This window comes from Mugil cephalus, chromosome 13 (genome assembly GCF_022458985.1).
Source record: "Mugil cephalus isolate CIBA_MC_2020 chromosome 13, CIBA_Mcephalus_1.1, whole genome shotgun sequence".
NCBI lineage: Eukaryota > Metazoa > Chordata > Actinopteri > Mugiliformes > Mugilidae > Mugil > Mugil cephalus.
The window spans coordinates 24,480,879-24,501,597 of NC_061782.1; the positions used below are offsets into that span (position 1 = coordinate 24,480,879).

Sequence of the window (20,719 nt, forward strand, 5' to 3'; positions counted from 1 at the left end):
AGAACCTGCACAGCTGCTGCTTCTTGTCTGAGGGGAACAAATGAATCAGATGTTATGTTGGACTTCTCTATTCTCATCTCGCTTGTTTTGGACTGGCTACATTTACTGGAACAATATTTCAGTTCACTCCTCATTCTGATCAGAGAGTCCAACTCGACTTGTTTACATCAATTCTTTTCTCAACTTTATTGACAACACTGAGGAAAAGGACCAAGATGGAGCCACATTTTCAATGCTGATTCGTCCGTTCATCTCTTCTAACACTTTGCAGCCCCACTGGCCTTAATGTGGCAGCGTCGGTGATTCTGGCTGGTGATTGGGTCTGATTGGTCTAACCAGCCTCAGCAGAGGTCTGGATAAAAGACTGAACAGGCCCGAGGAGACTCCACTTTTTGTCTGTTTTTATAAGACATAAATGCTTTAACTCTGTCATAATGTCTTTGATTTGTGTTTCGGTCTCTAACCGGGGCATTAACCAGTTGTCATGTGAGCCAATTTACCAAATATGATGATCCTAAAGTTTTGAATAATATATTCTGTCAGCGTAACCTCTCTAATGTTCATTATCAGTTCACATCTGGATGAAAATCAGTTCTGACCATATTTATTTACACAAATGTAGTTAAATGGCTTAAACCCAATACAAATATGTAACAGGCTCCTCCTCCTCCTTGAATACTTTGCATCTCTTGTTGTCACCTTTTCACTGACCCTCAACATTTCTAAAGAAATTGACTTTTCATTCCCACACCATTCCACACGTTGGGAGAAGGATTTGTATTCATAAAGTGGATGTGACATTCAAAAGCGCCATACTGGTTCAAATTAAAATGACTTTTTTTTTTTATAGTATGGCATTCAGTGGTGTAAAAGAAAACAGAAATCTCCAGACTGAGGGCTTTTGTTGTTCGCTGAAAGTGGCAGGGAGCAGGCGACAAGTATGAGAAATCAAACGTGTTTTTTTTTTATTTATTATTATTCTATTCAGGAGACTCTGGCCTTCCAAAGTTAACTTTACAGCTCCTATTTGAACCTCTCCGCCTTGTTTTGCAACATCAACTCGTCCTCCTGTCAGGATGAATTTTAGTCTACAAAGCGAGGGCGGGAATACAGACTCGCAGAGACAAAGAGAAAGGTAAGACTTGGCGGGTAGCTTGACGTGTAACACAAGGAAACCAAAAGGTTGAGAGAAGTTATCCGAGCCGCTGTGTCTTATAGCCCGCTGAGATGATTCAAGTGCAGAGTCGAGTAGAATTAGCATTTTCACCAGAAGTTGTTTCTCTTTTGAACGCGATCCATTTCCATAAGCCACAGATGTTGTAGCTGAACCAGTGTCTTTTCCTCTCCCCCTGCTTGAAATACACCCCTTGTCCTCTGTGTGTGCTTGCAAACTCCACCGTTGCATTATTCAGCTGCAGCAATGCTGATTCATTTGTTCTCTCTCCCTCTTTATAATTACAAACTCCTGCTCCCACTCGCTCGGCTTCACTCTTTATCTCCTCTCCGCCACATTTTTATCCTTCTTTCTCCATTTCTATTCACCAAGGCATCTTCCATCTCATTCTGGGCTGCTTTCTTCACCATTACATCCTCTCCTGCCTATTTCCTGTCATTTTGATTTAATTAGATTTTTTTTTGTGTAGTACTCTGAAACACTTTGGGTGTAAATGAAATCACAAAGGGTGGAATTCTTCTATTTTTTTTCCTTCATCTTCTCCTTTTCTCATCTCTCCCACTGTGTTCTATCCCTCTGGTTTTTACTTTCCCCTCCCTTTATTTCCTCCCTCCCTGCACTTCTCCTCTGACAGCTTTTATTATAGCCAATAGTTTAAAGAGAGATGGTCCAACAGAATATCTCTAATCCACCACACAGCAGGGTTTCATCTGGCGGAAAAGCCCATATTTACACACCCAAGAGCAGACTTTAATATCCAATAAATATAACGTGCCTGTTTATCGCTTTTAAACGGGGGTGAATAGCAGTTCCTTTCAACCACTGCACTTCTCTTCTACCATACCTGAGAATTTCAATACGATGTTATGAATTATTCTTAACCATTTACACAGAACCGCGCCAAAAATGTGAATCACAATGGAACTTTTTATTTTATTTTCTGCAAATCTGCTGGAAATAAACTAAAAGAACTTTAACAACAACACTGATTCCACCTTCCTGGAAACCTGTCACCTGAAGTTTACGCCATGAGGAGCAAACATTTTCAGAAAGAATGCATTGATTCCAACCAGAGAGAACCTCAGATCATGGTGTTTACATGGTTGTGAGGAGATCAGATTGTCCCACTGAGCAGGTGATCAGAGGTTTCCACCGCCCTTCTCAATCTGATTGAAAATTCCTTCTGATCAGACCAGTCTGTCCTGGCTCCCTCCCTCTTCTCCCTCAACACTGCTGACTTAAGACACCTCTCAACCAGCCGTCATCTGCAGAAATTCTCTGCAGTCGTCGGCCTGACCCAGGAAGGGGAAGCTGGAGAATGCTGCCTCCAGCTGAATAAGGGAAAAACCAAAGAGATTGTGGTGGATTTCTGCAGGGACAAACAGCCACCACAAACACACACACTGGTCAACATCCAGGGACTGGACATAGAGCGCGTGGACTTATAAGTGCTTGGGTGTTCACCTGCGGCATCAGCCATCTATTCAGATGCGTTATAACATCTTAGCGGCAGAGAAGAAGAGACTGTACAGACTGGTGAAGAAGCTGTTCTGAACTCCCCTGTCATCCCTGATGAAAAACCAGTCACATCGTCCATGGCAACCGTCACACACCCACACAATCACAGACAGACACACAACTTAAAAATCTATTATGCAGAATAAATAAAAACAATGTTTATTAGAACAGGAGCAGGAACCTTGGAAACCCTATCGCAGGTGAGGAAGCTGTATAAAACCAACACCGTAAAAACCCTAAAATGGTATGTGATCATTAAAATTGAATGCTAATCAGTAAAACCTAAGAGCATAAAATAATATTAAATAAAAAGAATCAAACTAAAGGTAAAGAACACCATAAAAATGCTAACTACTTAAACAGTAAAAGACATCTAAAACAACAAATAGTAAATAAATAGACATGTGACAGTGATCTAAGTTTCTGCAGAACCAACAGAATCTGTGATAAAAACTGTTTGTGGACCACTAGCTCCAGACCTTTTTTTTTCTTTTGGATTCACAGCATTAGTCGTGCCCACGTTACCTTATCTCCTCTTCTCCTCTGTTAGACCCACTATGAAATATGAGCGAGACGAACTACGTGTTGCAAGTGGAAGCTACATCAACTTCTATTCAGAAAATGAATTATTTCAAACAGTCATTTACTAGATCCAGGAGTTTTAAGAGTCGATCAGTGAGCTTCTGGCTCTGTGAAGACATTTCCTCACAACAATGAACAACTATGAAAATATTTTGCGCAGGCACATCACTAAAGATGGTCTCTGGTAAATGTTTGGTGCAAGCCCTCATCAGGTTGCACTTTTATTGCCAGGATGACAATCAGTGCATCCACAGAGCGCTACATGATTGTCTACATTCCTTAAATTACATTGTTGAAGCAGAGCTAATCTAAACACACTGCCTGCCTCCCTGGACACACATTGCAATGGTGCGCTTGCAGTTCTCGACTGTGATTCATTAGTGGAACATGTCAAAATCAGAGGGAGCAAATGGATCAAATATTTCAGGCATCAGCATGGATGCCACAAATATGATGAAATGGGCCCAGTGGACAGTAAATGGCACAGATAAAATCAGCTCATACAGAAGTGAGAGACGGTGAATAAAAAATTGAGTACGGGCAGAAAGAAAATGCAGGGACCTGATGTTCACTTCCATAACAGGGGTATGGGCTGATAACATAATTTACCTGCTACGTTCTCTATGCCTGAGCCGTTTCTATTTTTAATAGCATTTCCAATTATCTGGATTCATCTGTGTTCCACATGGGAAGAATTAAGAGAGGTTATTGCCTCATGACGTCTCATGGACTCGGGATAAATGAAGATGAGAGAAAACAGAGTGTATGTGCCTGCAGGGCTTACAGGGCTTTTGCGTTAGTTAACAGCAGCAAAGATTTAGCCGCACCTTTTGCTGTTTAATAACATTGGCCCCAGGTTATTTGCAGAGTAAACATCCTTTTGGATAGCCCATTTATTTTCTATGAGGCTGGAAAACATATTTTGCGTGGGACATTTGATCTAAATACGATCCCAAACAAACGGTTGACCAACAACTACCCTTTCCTTGGTGGATATTTTTCAAGATAAAAGTAGGAGCGCTGATTTATGAATGCCAAACTTGCTTATGCTTTTCACAGTTTCTTGTTAAAGGTGATTATTGTGTCTTCAGTCTGTGCACTGCACAGCAGCAGAGCACTTTGCTGCACTGACGACGGGAGGTGAACAAAGAGGCACGGCTGTGATTTAATTTCCATTTATTGCACTTCGCAGCAATTAAATTATGAGTTATGGCTGGTAAATCCAGCGCACATACAAAACACAACTCTGCTGGATTTGTGATCGAGCGGACGCATTTTAAAGTTGACTCTAAAGTGGTACTAGTAGGAGTGTGACACTCTTGAAAAGAAAAAGAAAGTTGAGAAATTGTAATGATGCAGACACCCACCGCTGTCCAAAACACTAAAATGATTAGGAACTAATGGGGTTTGGAATGAGATTCCATGGACACAAGTATTCCACTCGTAACCCAAAAAAACAGGACTTCTGTAACCACCACAATAAGAATATACTATCCTCAACATAAGGAAGGAGCAGTGGTGGAAACCTGAAATAATCTATTCATATAGGAAAACATTAACTTGTAATAACCATTAGAATAATAACTTGATCTGCTGGGTTCTCTCTGGTCAGAATAAATCCATTCTTTCTGAGCATGAGACAGAAACATGGCTGTAGCACAACATGTGCAAACAAGTGATTGATTCTGTCTCTGTTCATATTTTCATTGTGGTCAGCAACATTGGAAACATCTTGTTGATCTTCTTCTATTGATTAAATTCAGTGTTGTCAATACAGTTGAGACAGTAGGTTTGTCACCTGACAGCAGTAAAACACTGTGATTGATGGATATCATGCAGTTGAGTTGGATTCGCTGGTCAGTTTGATAAAATATTGCCCAGGTAAATGGATCTGATCACAGGATACAGACGTCATATAGAGTATCACTAAAAACGTAAAACAATATTACATATTATTAGATATTTTTCAGAGAACATCAGATCCGCGGGCTTTCTCTCAAACACATAACTCTATGTAGTAACTAGGTCAAAAACCCGAAAGGACATGGGTTTGCATCTCAACCACTGCCACAAAACATCAGTCGCTCAAAATCTTTTCAAGCTGCTGTCGTCACTCTGAGACCGAGGGCCTTGACGCCTTTAAAGTTCTGTCAACAACAAACATTGAGCTCAGCATTTCTCCAACACTGGCTGCTCCACTGGCTGGAAATGAAATAGAAACACCCACCGCACGCTTTAGAAGTACATCTTTCTACTTCCCAATATGACTATAAACGCTCGGTTCAAATGGAGATATTAGTTGTCCTCTTTGATGGAAATAACCCAAACTAAAAAAAGGAAAGTTATTTTTATTTTTTTTTTTTGCAGTAAAGGAAGGATTGTTCCTGCTGGGAGAAATTTTCATCTTATCAAAAATTCTCTCAGCGCAATCGTCTCGGTGTCGCATCGCGTTCATCGTATCAGGTCTGATATTTGGTGTCCCTGGATAGCGCGTATCATGTGGCTTCATCTTGTGCTATCCATTTTCTCCTACAGTACTTGACAGTGAACCTCCATACATAATACATCAAGTAAAGAAGCCATACGCTGTCTTCCCCTTCGCTCTTCTCCAAGCATGTGAAGCTACAACCGCGGACAGACGCCAAGTGGGATCGACAGAAAACACACAGCACGCACGTCTTGGGTAGATTGCCTGAGAGAAAATAAGACCATTTCTCTCCGGAGCGAAACCAATATCAGCTACAACAACCTGACCACAATCCGCTCTGTGTGTGCGTATGTATGTGAACAATACACACACCATAACTGACAAAAAAAAATAGAACCTCCTGTAATTCAATACACTTCGACCTAATCCCACCTGGGTGCTTAAAGTGTGGTGCTGCAGCAGGGCACTGAGGGCTTGATTCATTTGTTTGTGGTAATGAAACGGCTTCTCAAGCAGTAAAAAAAAAAAACTTGAGAGTTTTAATAGTTTTTCATCAGGTTAAATAAGAGATTTGAACATGCTTACATGCAGCCCAGATCCATCAAAGGCGTAGTAGCATTTGTGCACTTGAAGTGTGAGTAAGTCCCTGTAAAAGGAAACCGGGCGCTCTAATAGCTCATTCCATTTTCTGAAATGGCGACATACTGCAACATGTCATTTTCTGTCCCCCACCCCCTACAAATCATATACATTAGAGCTTTTATTTCACTTGGCTTCCTCCAAAAATAAAAAATAAAAATCCCCAAGCCACTCCACTGCTGCAGTCCAGCTCGTCTGTTACATGTCATGCATGACATGATATCAGGCTGTTTGCTATTGATTAACTGATTGCACTTCTGTATGTGCATTATTTCCTTAACACTTAGCGAAACGAATGCATTCTAATGTCACAGACTGAATCTCAGATTCATGACCGTAGCCTACAGCAATGAGCACTGGTTTAAAATAATCATTTTGAATGCTGCGGTTTGTCGTACTTTTGAATTGTATTGTCTTCAATCCTCCATTAAGTTCATTTCTGAAGTGAGGCCGCTGCCATCTGGATTCCACCCTTCTCCTGACCGATTCAAAAACAGACTGGGGCTGAGGCGAGAGGGTGACGCTATTATAGACTTCCCACTTTGCAGATATACCACTGCAGTTGTTCTTTGTTGCTAACACAAACAGATGATGCTTTCCATTTTTCCCAATGTGCTGATCAACAGTAACAGCTGAAAGAATCCAGTATTAATGTCTTCACATGGGTGTCCAAGAGGCTACTGTTAAATAAAACCAGAAGCTAACGCTGACCTTACAACCTGGACTTTAAATCTTAAAAACAATTACATTTTCAGCTGCCATGGACTGTCACATAAGCCCAAAAAAATAGCCGGTTTTATATGAGGGGACAACAGCACAGCTGGAAAGGAAAAATCAGCTGGCTTTCAAAGGAGCTCCCAAGACATCCAACTTTTAACATCTGGGCCTACACTGAAGCTAATTATTTCAAGACGTCGAGCTGAGGAGTGTGTCTGTGCTAGCCTGCAGCCAACAAGAAAAATGGGAAGGATACACAAAGCCTGGGGCCAAATCGATCTGATAAAGAAATAACCCTCTTCAAATTGGATCTTCAGACAAACAGTAGATTTGTGGGAAAGCTGCAACCAACGCTGAGGTCATGAATCTTTCAGCAGCGGCCTGCAGGTGCTGCTTCCAAATACAAGACTCGATTAATCCATAAACTAAAGAAGTGAAGCAGAAAGTTGTGAAACAATAAGCAGAGAGCGATGGCCTGCAAACGAGCAGCAGTGTTCTATCGGAGGATCTGAAAAGTAAAATGTCATATTTTACATTATAAGCCGGGGCGACAAAGGCAAAAAGTAGCAGAACAAAAGCCTCCCACACACCTTCTGCCACTAAACAGAGACATGAATAATAAAAAAGAAGAGGAGACGGTGGAATTATGTAAGCACTGTAGGTAAAATGAAAGGAGGGAAAACAATATTGGTTTGCAAACAGCAGGCTGGAGAGACTACTGGCACCAAGAAGGAATAATAATCAGTCACAAGACAAGGAAATCACTTTCTGTAAATCCACCAACAAGAACACCTCATTATAAACTCAGTATTTGTCAAACAAATTACAGAAACTTACAGAAAAGTTTTGCCTCCGGTGAATGCTTTGACAACACTTACAATACAAAATATAACTGTGGTTTAACTTTCCAAAAAAAAAAAAAAAAGGAAAAAAAACCTCAGTGGTCATTATAGAAACTGAGGATTCCTTCCGTACAGTGATGGGGTTAAAAGTGGTCACATATTATTTCTGGGTTCTAACAGAGCCAGGTGGAGACGCAGTGCTGAAGCTGGAAACCCATAACATCCCCAGGGAGGTGATAAGATGAGAGGAATGCTAAGAGACAGCAGCAAGAGCTTCACATTGAGTTAGTCCTGTGTCACTGCAGATGATCGATTTTCTGCCCTGTAGCTACAGGAAAGGTGGCATTGCCTTAGTGTCAGAGTGTGTCGTTGCACAGGTGTGTGTGTGAAAGAGAGAGAGAGAGAGAGAAACTGATGGGTAGCCATGACCGCTGATAAGAAAGGGATTGATAGGAGTCTATAATGACTCTCTGCCCAGACATTACACAGAGGAAGGAGTAAAGCATTCCTCTCTATACTGTATATATACAACTATCTGCTGATCTGTTTGTGTATACATGTGTGCTATGCCCTCATAATTGTATATCATATTCAAATGACACAAAGATAAAACTCAGTATTGATATTCCTGGCAACCAGCCAACCGTCAACTACAAAGTGATGAGGGACAAGCAAATAGCTTCAGATTTGGACGAGGCTTAAGACTTACACAGTGATCATAGAGAAAATCAAGATTAATCAATTCACCATATATGGTTTCTTGCCTGCACATGGTAAATAAATATACTTAAACCATTAGAACATATGTGATTCAGGCACTTGTCAACATACACATCACATCAGACAACATTAGGACCCTTCTTTGTGGTACCTAATAAAGCAGTTGTGTTCAGCGTTCATGCAGAGGTGGACCTTACAGACCTCATTAGACCCTGATTTGACCTGAGAATGTTTCCTTGATCTTCTCTGAATCAATGAAAATCACATGCTTCTAAACTTCACTTAAAGTCACAAGGACGCAATTTTAAATGTGTGCTGAAGTGATCATATATGGTGTCTTGCCCCATAAAGGGTTAATATTGTCTGCTAAAACTCAAGTAACTCATCAAATCTGTCCCTTCAGTTGGAATTCACCATCACTGTAATAGTTTTGCTAAACAAATGCATTAATAGCTAATTTTGTGTCCCGTAATTTGCATATAAAGTCTCACCACTGCATTCCTGGGTGTGCCACTCCAGGCACTGGCCATAGGGAAAGGAGATGACGTACGCCGAGGAGTCCACGCAGCGCTGGGTGCTTCCACACCACATACATTCCATGGCCTGGCTGGTGCAGTTGGCACAGCTGGTCCTCAGGGCGCAGGGTGTCTTACAGGGACGGGCACTCTGAGCCTGGGGACTACCTGAGTAATGGACAAATGGAAGGACAGGGCCACAGACAAAGGTTTAGATGGTGCATGTGAATAACTCCGTTTTACTAAAGCTACTTAACTCATTCCTTGGTGTCATCCAAGCTTTGATATTCCTGTCTTTTGTGCTTGATTAAACAACATCTCAATTGAGAAAATACAGTGTACTCTAACCCCAAACTGAAATTTATCCCGTACTCTGACATCTTCACTCTTTTCCTTTTCTCACCGGCTGGTTTTTCACAGATCAGGCCGTCGGTTGTGGCAGTGCAGGGGTTGGCTTTAAGACCAGCCACCCCCGCTCGCTCCAAGTAGGCGCAGAACCCGGAGTCACTCGGCTCTCCAGGTAACCACCGCAGGCTGGTGTTGGTGAATGGTGATGCGTCCTCCCAGCCCCAGTAAGACACATTGATCTTCCTCAGCCCAATCCATGGAGATAACCTCTGCAGGAGTCAAGAATCATACATGTAACTGACTGTCTTGATGTGTAACACTGACTTAAACCACAGACACAAATGCAGTATCTGAAACTTTTCTTCAGCATTTAAAAAGAAACTTCTGTAGAACCTAATCAATACTTGGATTCCTTCTCTCCGATAGATCTTTGTGAGCTCACCTCAATAATTATAGGATAAACCATCAACTTGTTTTCTAGACCCCATCCTGTCTAAATTGCTCAAGGTTTTTTCCATGAGTTAACTGCTCCATGTTAAATCAGATGAATTTATTTTTATTAACTGGATATGTGCCCCAGTCTTTACGGATTGCTGTAATTAAACGTTTACTTCAAATAAAAACTACTCTTGACCCAGATGCTTTAGTCAACTATAGAGCAATTTCCAACCTTTGTTTTATTTCTAAAATTTTAGAAAAGGTTGTTTGTGAGTTGTTAAACAGAAATGGTTCATCATAGTACAGAGACAGCTCTGGGTAAAGTTACCAATGATCTCCTCGTGGCTTCGGACAGTGGACTCTATATTTGTCCTGCTAGATCTTAATGCTGCATTTGACACTTGTGATCACAATATTCACTGCAGAGATTTGAAAGTGTGATCAAGATTAAAGAATTAGGCTGGTTTGAATACCATCTGTCAGACAGATTCTAGTTTGCCATGTAAACAATGACTCTATTTAAACAGCAGTAAGTTACATCCCATATCATTAGGAAAGTCCGTGCCATCTTGTGAGTTTGAAACCAGAATCTGTGCAGTACGGTCTGAGAGAGGAACCACGCAGAGGTGACCCGTCCACACTTCCTCCAGACTCTCTCATGTTTCAGTCTAATTAATATTACGCTCTGTTTCTGCTGTACCTCCACCAGTTACAATGAAATGTTGGATAATACACTGTATTTTTTTTCCTTTTTTTTTTGGAACTCTCACAGTCCCACTGGACCACTTTTCAGAGTGGTTGGCATGGAAACTGGTTGCCATTATGTCACATCCTGTTTCTATAGCATCAAATAACTAAAACTAAACGTAACCAAAATTACACATGAACATGCATCAACGCTACATTAACTACCTGAAAAGACAGAAACCGTCCTTGAGAGAAATTATTTGATGTGTATTTTAGTGTTTTCATTTGTCACAAGTCTCATCCACTAACATGGAGGGGGTGGAGCTTATGACCTATAGTGCTGCTATGGTAACATGAGCTCACGTGGCAGTAAATCTTGGTCAGGATTTGAAATTCTATTCTCACCATCAGACTAAAATAAATAGAGAAACTCAATTTCCTTTAAAAGGTGCAATGCATCTTAGACAAAAAAAATTTAGGCCAAATGCAGCCGTGACTGAGTTCAATTCAAACTACACTGTGAAAGAACCAATGCTATTACATGTTCATGTACAGTATTATCTCTACAGTTTCCTTGTTGTTATTCATGTGATAAAAAAAAGGGGAAAAATAAATATTACATGTAGTTCACATGAACACAGAATTTTAGAGACGGCGGATGAAACAGAAAACTACATGATACTGAAATCAAACAGCTGAGGTGGCATCGAGTCCATGCTGTATGGTGAGAAGACAGTGTTGTGTCTTACACGAAAGTGGATCCTAAATCAAACCCTTCAATCAAAGCATAAACTCATTCAACATTTTCAAAAGGGCCTGTAATTACAGCAGATGGATGAAGCCTAGTTCAGTGAACAGTTCAATTATTTGCTGACAAAACAGTTGTAATTTCTTTAATAATGCTCCATAATGATTATGAAACGAATATTTTCCCACAACTAGGATTTATTTTGCAAAGAGCTTGTGATGCTGTACACACAACATTGTAAGTGTGTTTTCATGCACGCGTCTATAAGCGTCTCCATTTGAAATCTACGTGGAATAGAAATAACTGCACTTTTGATGAGACAATAAATGCACACTGCGAAAGAGATTTTAAAATGCCATCATTAATAACAGGCACAGAGAAAAAGATCCACACATTCTAACTATCAGCAGTGTTCAGGCATGTTTCTCCCGATGCTGCACATTTACAAAAACGTGTCTGTGTGTGGTCTGATTAACATTTCAAATCAATTTTCAACTTTTGTGAGAGCAGAAAGAGAAAAATGTGTGGACAACACTCGTCCACTTGGACATGAACATTCTTTTAAGACATCTGGATTTACTAAGTCCAACACCAAAGTGACAAGGCTTATTTGTGAGCTTCGTGGTGAGCTGAGAATACATATTTCCAATTTTGTTCACACCTCCACATTAGAGTTTTAAAAAACATCATAAATATCCTGGTGAGACATTTCACTCCTCTGTACCTGATAATGTGAAAATATTTCTCACAACTCTGAAGTTTGATATTAGTTTGAATATCAAATCTCTGCCAGACGATTTGTGCTGTGAAATGTTCAGCATTTTCACATCAGCACTGCTGACATATGCAAATTCTAATGCCATCAGATAACAGTAAACCACTCGGCTCGGTTCTATTATTGATTAGCAGCTGTAACACGATCATGTTAAATAACTGGTTTTATGATCTTGAGACATTCCTCGCCATCAAATAATAAATAACTTTGTATTTATGGCGATAAGGTAACACTTTGTCTGGTATTTCACAGTAAATCAAACTGTTTTATGAGCCGTATTGTGTATACTGTGTCACTGAGTGGACTCCGGAGGATTGCGTATTAATCCAGTTGTTCATATCATTCATCTAGGCGGAACTTCACTCTCTGCTGGAGCAGTAAAGGCAGCTGTGAGCGAAAGTTGTATTTAGATAGAGCGTTTTAATTAAATCATATCTATGAGTATGGTCTTGCTACAAATGTATCGCAAATTAACTTGTATGTATAGATAGTTTATTTATCAAGTGTGTCTTAATGCAGTTTCTGCATAACAAATGCATTAAAAGGATTACTGTAATTATCCTCCCCTCTCCTCAGTGGCTGTGAATGCTGCCAGGTGGGAGACACAGGACTGCAGCTCCATGAGGAAAATCCATCCCTGTTAAATATTCTAACATTATAGGATATTATAGGATATTTTCTTAGCATTAAAAGCTAATTTCTTCAGGTTTACAATAATTTCACAGTAAAAAGAAAAAAGTTGGGGGACAGCCAATTCATTTGGCCAGATAAGACTATTGGTACCTCATTAGCTTTAGCTCAACCAAAGAATACCACATTAAATCCAGTGCTTAATATTCTGTACAGTGCCCAACTGGGACAGCCCTGTGGAGTCCAGTCTTGGCAGCACATCATTTTGGTGTCCCGAGAATTCACACATGTATTCAATCAGACTGGGATCGGGGGGGTAATTGGTTTCTTGCTGGGCGATGCTGCAGACATTCAGGGAGTGACTGGTCTTCAGCAATGTTTATGTGGGTGGTATGTGTCAAAGTAACATCCACATGAATACCAGGGCCCCAAGTTCCCAAACAGAACATTGCATTGTAGGAAGATGATTAAAAACAGACCAATGTCTTCACAGAATGAGGACTTGAACAGGAAGGATCATTAGGAGAACCAGTAACTTTTAATGCAAGCATGTGCAAGAGACTGTTGCATTTAACTTGTCTTGACAATATCTATGGAGTCAATGATACTAAAAAAACAAATTGTCACACCTACCATAAAGCCATAGCACATAAACAAACAGCCACATCAATATTATAAGACAGATGCATAAGCCTATTGCTGTTATTTACTAATGCACTGCAGGACAACCACCCACCTTGTCTTGTATCTGATATTTCTGCAGCTCTTCTAGAACAAAATTGACCTGTTTGTCTGTGAGCAAGGAGGCGATATTCCCTCCCAGGTTTTTGCAGTAGTGCTGGGCGTTATCATAGCTCTCTCTGCTGGAGTTAATCCTCAGGCAGGCGTCCCCGACATGATGCCAGCCCTCTCCACATAGCTGACCTGCACAAAGGAATATGGGTGATCAACATACATTTTTAAGCAGCAGCACAGACAGCAGAACACCACAAGTTAACAGTGCAAAGAAAGTCTGTAGTGTATGTGTGTGTGTATGTATGTGTATATATATGTGTGTATATATATATATATATATATATATATATACACACATACATACATACATACATACATATAGCCTAATTAAAAATCAGATTAATCACAGGGTCACTGTGGATTAATTTCAATTAATCGCTATTAAATATCTATTTTATTATATATTAAACATATACAACTTGAAACCACTGAACAACTTTTTGTCTCTTTTTTTAAACAAACATTTTTCCACATTAATGTGATCCTGATCCTCCTCTTTCAGCAGCTACTGTGACAAAGTAACTTCCTGACAGTGTCTGTGAGGAGAGCTGACCACTTCTTATTTACAATGTTGTCGCAAGCTTGGTGACATGTTACCTGAAGTTCTTACGTATGCTTGGTGTTAACGTGGTATTTTAAGCTGGAAGTGCTTCGGTGAAAAGAGAAAAGCTTTTGTTTTGTTTGTTTTTTTGTTTTGTTTTAGTGTGTGTGTGTGTGTGTGTGTGTGTGTGTACTCAAATTTCCCATGGAGAGGGTAAACGTGCTTCCATGTGCTGCCTGTCACTACCAGATCAACTGCACATTTGCGCATGCGAAATGGTAACTCTACTTGGACAAACTGCCCAAAATGTGTTGTCAGAGACGTTCAGAGCCATTCCGCACTGCAGATGGGTTATTCGAGTAAAAAAAAAAAAAGATCAATCATGACGATGGTTTAATACATATTAACGTGTTAATTTTGACAGCCCTAAATATTATAACACATAATAGCATTATTTCTATACCCATGCTGGGTGGGGGTAAGTGTAGCAATATAAAGTGACTGAGTCTAACAAGAAACAGGTGCACAAGTAGGTGGAGAGTTATGTGGCTGGCAACAGTGTGAGAGGAAATTGGTGCGCCGGAAGTGATGACACTGGAATTTAGAATTGATTTGATGTCCTTTCAAAATAACCTTTGGTGCCAGGACCAACAGAGGATTGAACTGCTTTAAAGGGAATATTTCTGGTTTATGTGGTTAATAAATATCCATTCAACTGATTTATGTTCTTGCGTTAAATCAGAGCACTGACTTTAAGCTTTGCACAGACTCGAATAAGTGACAAACCGGAATCCCACAGTGATAAACGTGTCATTTGTGGGATAAAGGCAAAGAACTGAGTACAACTGGCCAATAAATCCACCCATAAAATGCATGTATGCCCTGATGGTTTGTTATCATGGTCACTATAGCGTCTTGTGGGAGACTATAACAGCAGAGAGGCTGTTCAATTAGTCAGGATGAAAGGGAAGGAAAAGTCTCTCTGCCTCCGTTGAGCACCGCTGTTTATTTTGGTCTGCAGGACTGATTACATTCACAGGCCCATAATGGCTTCCATCAGCAGACTCTCATGCTAGAGAAAAGAAAATACCTGTTTTATATATTTATATATTTTCCTCACAGGCAATAGAAATAGGAAATAATTGACCGAAACTGGAAGATAAGGACAGATGAAGGGGTGAAAAAAAAGGCATAAATATAAAATAAATAGATGGATTAGGTTACAGGCTGCGTATAAAAGCAGAGATAAACATGTCAGGCCATTTAGCATAATTAGCAATAACATGGTGTCTAAAGAAAGGCTACAGCTACCATGGTGGTGAAGCCATAGCAGCTCCTCTTAGCCACACTGTTACAAGCAAATCCACACAAAATAACACATAACAAAGAAACCTTGTCACAACAACGGATGCATACATAAAGGCATATTGATAATTATTAATTGCATTTGTGTGGCCTGGGACCTTCTGAAAGACTTGATCCTAAATGGCACAATACTTCCCTTCACTCATGCAAATATGCATAGAGAATGGAGTCGAACGCAAGCAGAAGCAGCGAAAGACTCAATGGTGCAGAATGAGAACGCTGAGAACCTGTATGCAAATACCCTCAGAGACACAGTAGCTGCTACCAGTAATACTCAGTTTGATTTACACACAAGCACATCAGAGACTTCAAAACAATAGAGGGAAAACGAATCGGAGCCTGAAAGCTGGGCCTTCTCTAACTTCCCACTTCTCCAGGATAAACAACATATATTGCAATGAAATTATACGGCCGAGCCAGCAGCTACACTGCATGTAAATTAGAACCAGCAGGAAATGAACTCTGGAAGCCAGAAGAGCTTCCCATAACTACAAGTTTTTGGTGGTAAAAAGTTGGTCTGGAGTCTCTCCGTAGGAAACCGATGATGCTGCAGCAAATATCTGTCAGACCAATCAAATATTTTAGGTGCTCTTCATGTGAGTAACAGTGACGCAGTCATAGAAGCCTCGGAGTGCCATGCATTCTAATTGTAAAAATTTGAGTTTCGCTTTTTCTTTTATGACACATTTATAGGCCCCAAGGATAATCAAGCAATGTGCTGTCTGCAAACACAATACAACACACTCATGAGTAGGGATGGGCATCGATAAGATTTTATTGATACCGATGCCATTACTGATTCTGCTTTTCAATCCAATACTTGATCGACAAGAGATAAGAGTTTGTGTAAGAAAACAAATAGGAAATTGGTCACAGGAACCTCACAAGCACTGCTCTGCTGAGACTGCTGAGGACACATGGCTCTTTCGGTATTTAATGCCCATTTCATGCCGTGCGTCATCCACAAATGGATGAGCATGTTGGTGGTGTTGTTGTCCTTGCTTGAAATTACGGTGCAGCATAAACTGCACATCGCACTGTTACAGTCCCTTCTGGTGAAGTGGAGCCACTTTGGACCGTTTCAGTCTCCACCTTCAGTGAAGATTCTTCTTCTTCTTTTGTTTTATGGAAGTTGGCAAAGAACTTGCACTTCTGCTACCACCTGGACTGGGATGTAAAGATTCGGCATGGAAAGTATCGATAAGGGGAATCAATAAGCATGAAGGCAGTTGGAACCATTTCTATAAAAAAGAATCGTTGATCGATCCGTACTCATGAGTGAAAACTCCAGAATGATCAGTTTCCCTAATCGGCCACTTAAGACTTGCTCTACAAGCAAGGTGATCCCTATCAACATCCATGTTAAAACTCTGACTTTACACCAGAACTAAACATGTTATGCATAATATAGCCCATTGCTGCGTTGAGTGACAGAATGTCATCTTCACTCTGTTTTGGTTCAGTGACAACAGGCAGAGACGACAACAGTGTCTTCAAAAACACTTTTCGGAAATCCTTTGGGTCCTAAACATCTTTTTTGAATGTTCTGAGTCATCCTGGTCATTGTATAACCAATAAAAACGTTGTAATAAGGGAAAGTTGACTTTTGGGGTTTGTTGAAAGTGAAAAGCCTTTTTTTCAGGCTTCAGTATTTAAGACATTATCTCACTTTAAACTGAAATGAACAAAACCAACTACACATAATCTAGTAAGCACTTAAAGGCTAATGTACATCATATATGAAATGTATATTTGCCAAATTAGATACAGGCAGCTATGCTTTTAAAGTGAAAATGAAACAATTTTTTGTGACTGCAGCTTTCTATCCCAACACAACAAAGTGCCAGCCAACGCTTCCTGTACAAAGCTGCAGGGTCTCAATGTGGGCAGAAAAGGGACGCAAACACAATACCATACTCCGCTTCAAGCTACTACAAGCACCCAAGTCCACACATAGACCCAGCAGGCCCGTAGCACAACACAGTACAGCATGAAACTGGATCATTTGTGGATTCAGATAAAACACTAGGGGGATTTCCATTGCCCTCAGCCTTTCTAGCACCAAAGTCAAACTGAGAGCAGCTTTAGCTAAAGGGTAAAGAACAGAACTTTGCGGACTCAAGTTTGTTAGTGAGCCAAGGATCCATATACTGAACATCCAGTAAACACCTCTAATTGGCCTAGTTCTCTGCGCAGCTGAGCGGAGGGCCTATTTATGAAGTATGCGTTTGCCTTTGTTCATGAATACATGCTTACCCTCTCTGTGTTCATGCGTGCATGGACATACGAGCGTGTTTATATGTGGAGGCCAGAAAGAATGAGGAGTAGGTCAGTATAGGGACAAGCAACCTGAGCGCCTCAGAGTGAAGCTCACCAGGTTCATAGTAATTTAACAATCAGCAGGGTTCACTCTGTTACAAATAACAACAAAAGATCCCCACTGTATTTAAGAAACCTTGGATATAGCATGGATATAGATTCTCAACAAGTTTTCAGTTTTGCTGCTTCCACTTCACAAACTATTAAAATTGAGCAACACAGGATCAGTTGTGAAAAGTGTGTGAAAATGCTTAGTGCATGTGCGTGTCTCCTCACCGGGCAGCGCCTGACACTCCTGCTGCTGCGGATCCCACTGACAGTTGACGTTCAGGGAGCAGCTCTTGCAGTTAGCTAGTCGGAAGCACTCCTGCTCCTCCCGGCGTTTACACCTCGACGGGTCTCTCACCGACTTCAAACACACAACAACAGGAAACGACGTCAGTCCGGTTCAATCAGCGTCACTTTAACACTAAATACCATGAGGCTGGAAGAGATCAATACGATGTGCAACAGAAGCGGAACGTGAACGAAGTGCGATTGTCGTGGTGAATCAAACAGAACGTGCACAGAGAAAAAAGAGAAATCAGTGTTAAGGATGTGTTTTATTGTTTGGAGACTACTGAATGGAGTTTTTATAAAGCATTAACTATATGGTTTCAGAAAGGACAGGATATGTATGCTGGGTCTTATTTATGAATTACATTGTTTTTTCCAACTAGTTTTTATGCCTACAGCTTTCATCATCTCCTGTTTTTTTTAAAACCTACCCCACAGCCACTTCTGTTTTTCTTGGCAACACATCACAAAAAATGATTGAAACAAAAATTTGTGAACCACCCTTTATGCAGATCCTTATTTAATATTAAATAAACATCTACTTTTACATTATTTACATTAGTATCTCAAAAAATATAACACTATTATTCATCATTTTCTGTTAGTGTGACTGTAACAAATGGACGTGGGCCAGTGGTCCAAGACACAGATAGCAGATCTCCTGTAATGTTCTAATAGTTAGGCCATTTATTCAAATCCTTAAAAGCTTTTAAGATGACGATCAATGATTTCAAAGTGTCCAAACAATGTGTTGTTCCCTCTCTAACACCACTTTTAATCAAAGTCAAGGAGAAACTTTTGAAAAAGGATGAAGGATGTGAAACAGAAAAAAGAAAATGTAAATTTTGGACTTAGATTCACCCCAGTTTCCATATAACCTGAGGGTCTACCCTGACATCTGACCTCTGACCTCAAGCCAACCTGAAGCCTAACAGGAAGTGTCAAATGATACACACATGTCCCTTCCTCCTGGCTCCGTGCTTCCATAAGCTCAGCTGATGTTCAGACAACATGGATGGAGGGGGAGACAGAGACAGAGCGCCACCATGCTGCTGGGCCAGCTCCAAAGTCAGCTACACGGAATCCCATTCATTCACACATTCACAGGGCAGGTGCAAGAACAGACAGACAAAAGCACAAGGCACAGGGGATTGAAAACAGAGAAAGAGACAGAAAAAACAAACTAAATGAGCAAACGTGTTAAAGAAGGACAGATATCTACTAAAATAAAATCACATCTTAAAATTATTTTACTGTTTGAGTATTTGTGTTTAACATGATTGAATCTTAAGAGAGAGAAGATTGTGTGTAAGATGAGTAAAAAGAAGTTGAGTTAACTGATCTGCTGCTGTCTAGTCTTGTTCTCAAACACATTCATGTTCCCAAAATGGTGCATCATTTTGATTTCAAAGATCTTATGCGCTTTCATGAGTCAGTAAAGACATACCACGGTGCAGTTGCTTGAGGAGGAGATACACTTCCTGTCCTCACACCACTGGCAACCCTGTGTGTTGGCGGTGCAGCTCGCACAATCCGAAAACCGGAAGCACTGCTCATCTGTGCTGTCTGGAGAAGAAAAAGAAGCAACACAAATCTATCAATACACAAAAACTGAACAACATGCACTGTTAATGTGTAAATGGATAAGGAAAGTAGCAGCTGTGGCTCAGGTGGTAGAGCAGTTAGTTCACTCATCACAATTGACAGTTTGATCCCAGGTTCTTCCACAGTCGTTGGGCAAGATAAAGGGCAAAATCAACCCAAAGCAGACAGATCAAAAACTACAGTTGACCACTAAAGACTGGCTCCAAAAGTGAGTCAGCCCTCATAGACCTCCATGGTAAAATGTCCAACAGTACATGACAAACAAACGCTAGCTACGGTAGCTAGGAGGAGTCAGGCACACAGTTACACAGATCTATGAAACTGGTCTTCAGGAAGCCAAGGAGTAAAATCCTGGAGTGTTTTTCTATCCATATGGATAATCTCATCTCATCTTTCATATCGCTTAATCCTCACTAGGGTCATAGGGGTGGATGGAGCCTATCCCAGCTGGCATGGGGCGAGAGGTGGGGTACACCCTGGACAGGTCTCCAGTCTATCACAGGTCTAACACTGAGACAAACAACCATTCACAGTCACACGCACACCTGGGGTCTATTTAAACAAGCATGTCTTTGGAGGTGGGAGGAAACCGGAGTACCTGGAGAAACCCAAACTCCACCCAGACAGTCTGAGCTGGACTCGAACCCGGACCTTCTCGACCAAATTGTCCAAATGCCTTTAAAGGTTCTCAGTCATCCAGGTCATGGTACATTACTAGTCAAACGTTTGGACACACCTTGTCAATCAATTCAGAAGGTGTATCCAAACTTTTTACTGGTAGTGTATGTCTGAAAAACAAGCTGAAAAACAAGCACCTGGGCACTCTAGCCAGTAAATGAAGCCATCTACGTGAAACCTCATATACTAAAGATGCAACTCTGAGACAGTTTCTACCAGAAGCACTGGAATGCTTTTCAATATTTCTGGTGTATGCCAAAGAGAGTGCAGTACAGGCCCATGTGGTGGCCATGTGAGTAATACGACCAGGAAGTGTAAA

At 40.7% G+C, this 20,719-nt stretch overlaps 1 protein-coding gene across 5 annotated transcripts in view; it reads right to left on the minus strand.

The window, feature by feature from the left end:
- The window catches only part of atrnl1a (attractin-like 1a), a 266,309-nt gene that overhangs the window by 177,544 nt on the left and 68,046 nt on the right, over window positions 1-20,719 (minus strand). For 3 of the 5 annotated variants that reach the window (XM_047602954.1, XM_047602953.1, XM_047602952.1), the window contains exons 13-18: window positions 19,565-19,683; window positions 19,074-19,190; window positions 18,058-18,190; window positions 13,498-13,685; window positions 9,539-9,752; window positions 9,112-9,303 (exon numbers count right to left, since the gene is read on the minus strand). In XM_047602954.1, the coding sequence (XP_047458910.1) occupies window positions 9,112-9,303; window positions 9,539-9,752; window positions 13,498-13,685; window positions 18,058-18,190; window positions 19,074-19,190; window positions 19,565-19,683 (963 nt within the window). The remainder of the gene's footprint in view (window positions 1-9,111; window positions 9,304-9,538; window positions 9,753-13,497; window positions 13,686-18,057; window positions 18,191-19,073; window positions 19,191-19,564; window positions 19,684-20,719) is intronic. The other 2 variants (XM_047602956.1, XM_047602955.1) reach the window with 1 other exon arrangement.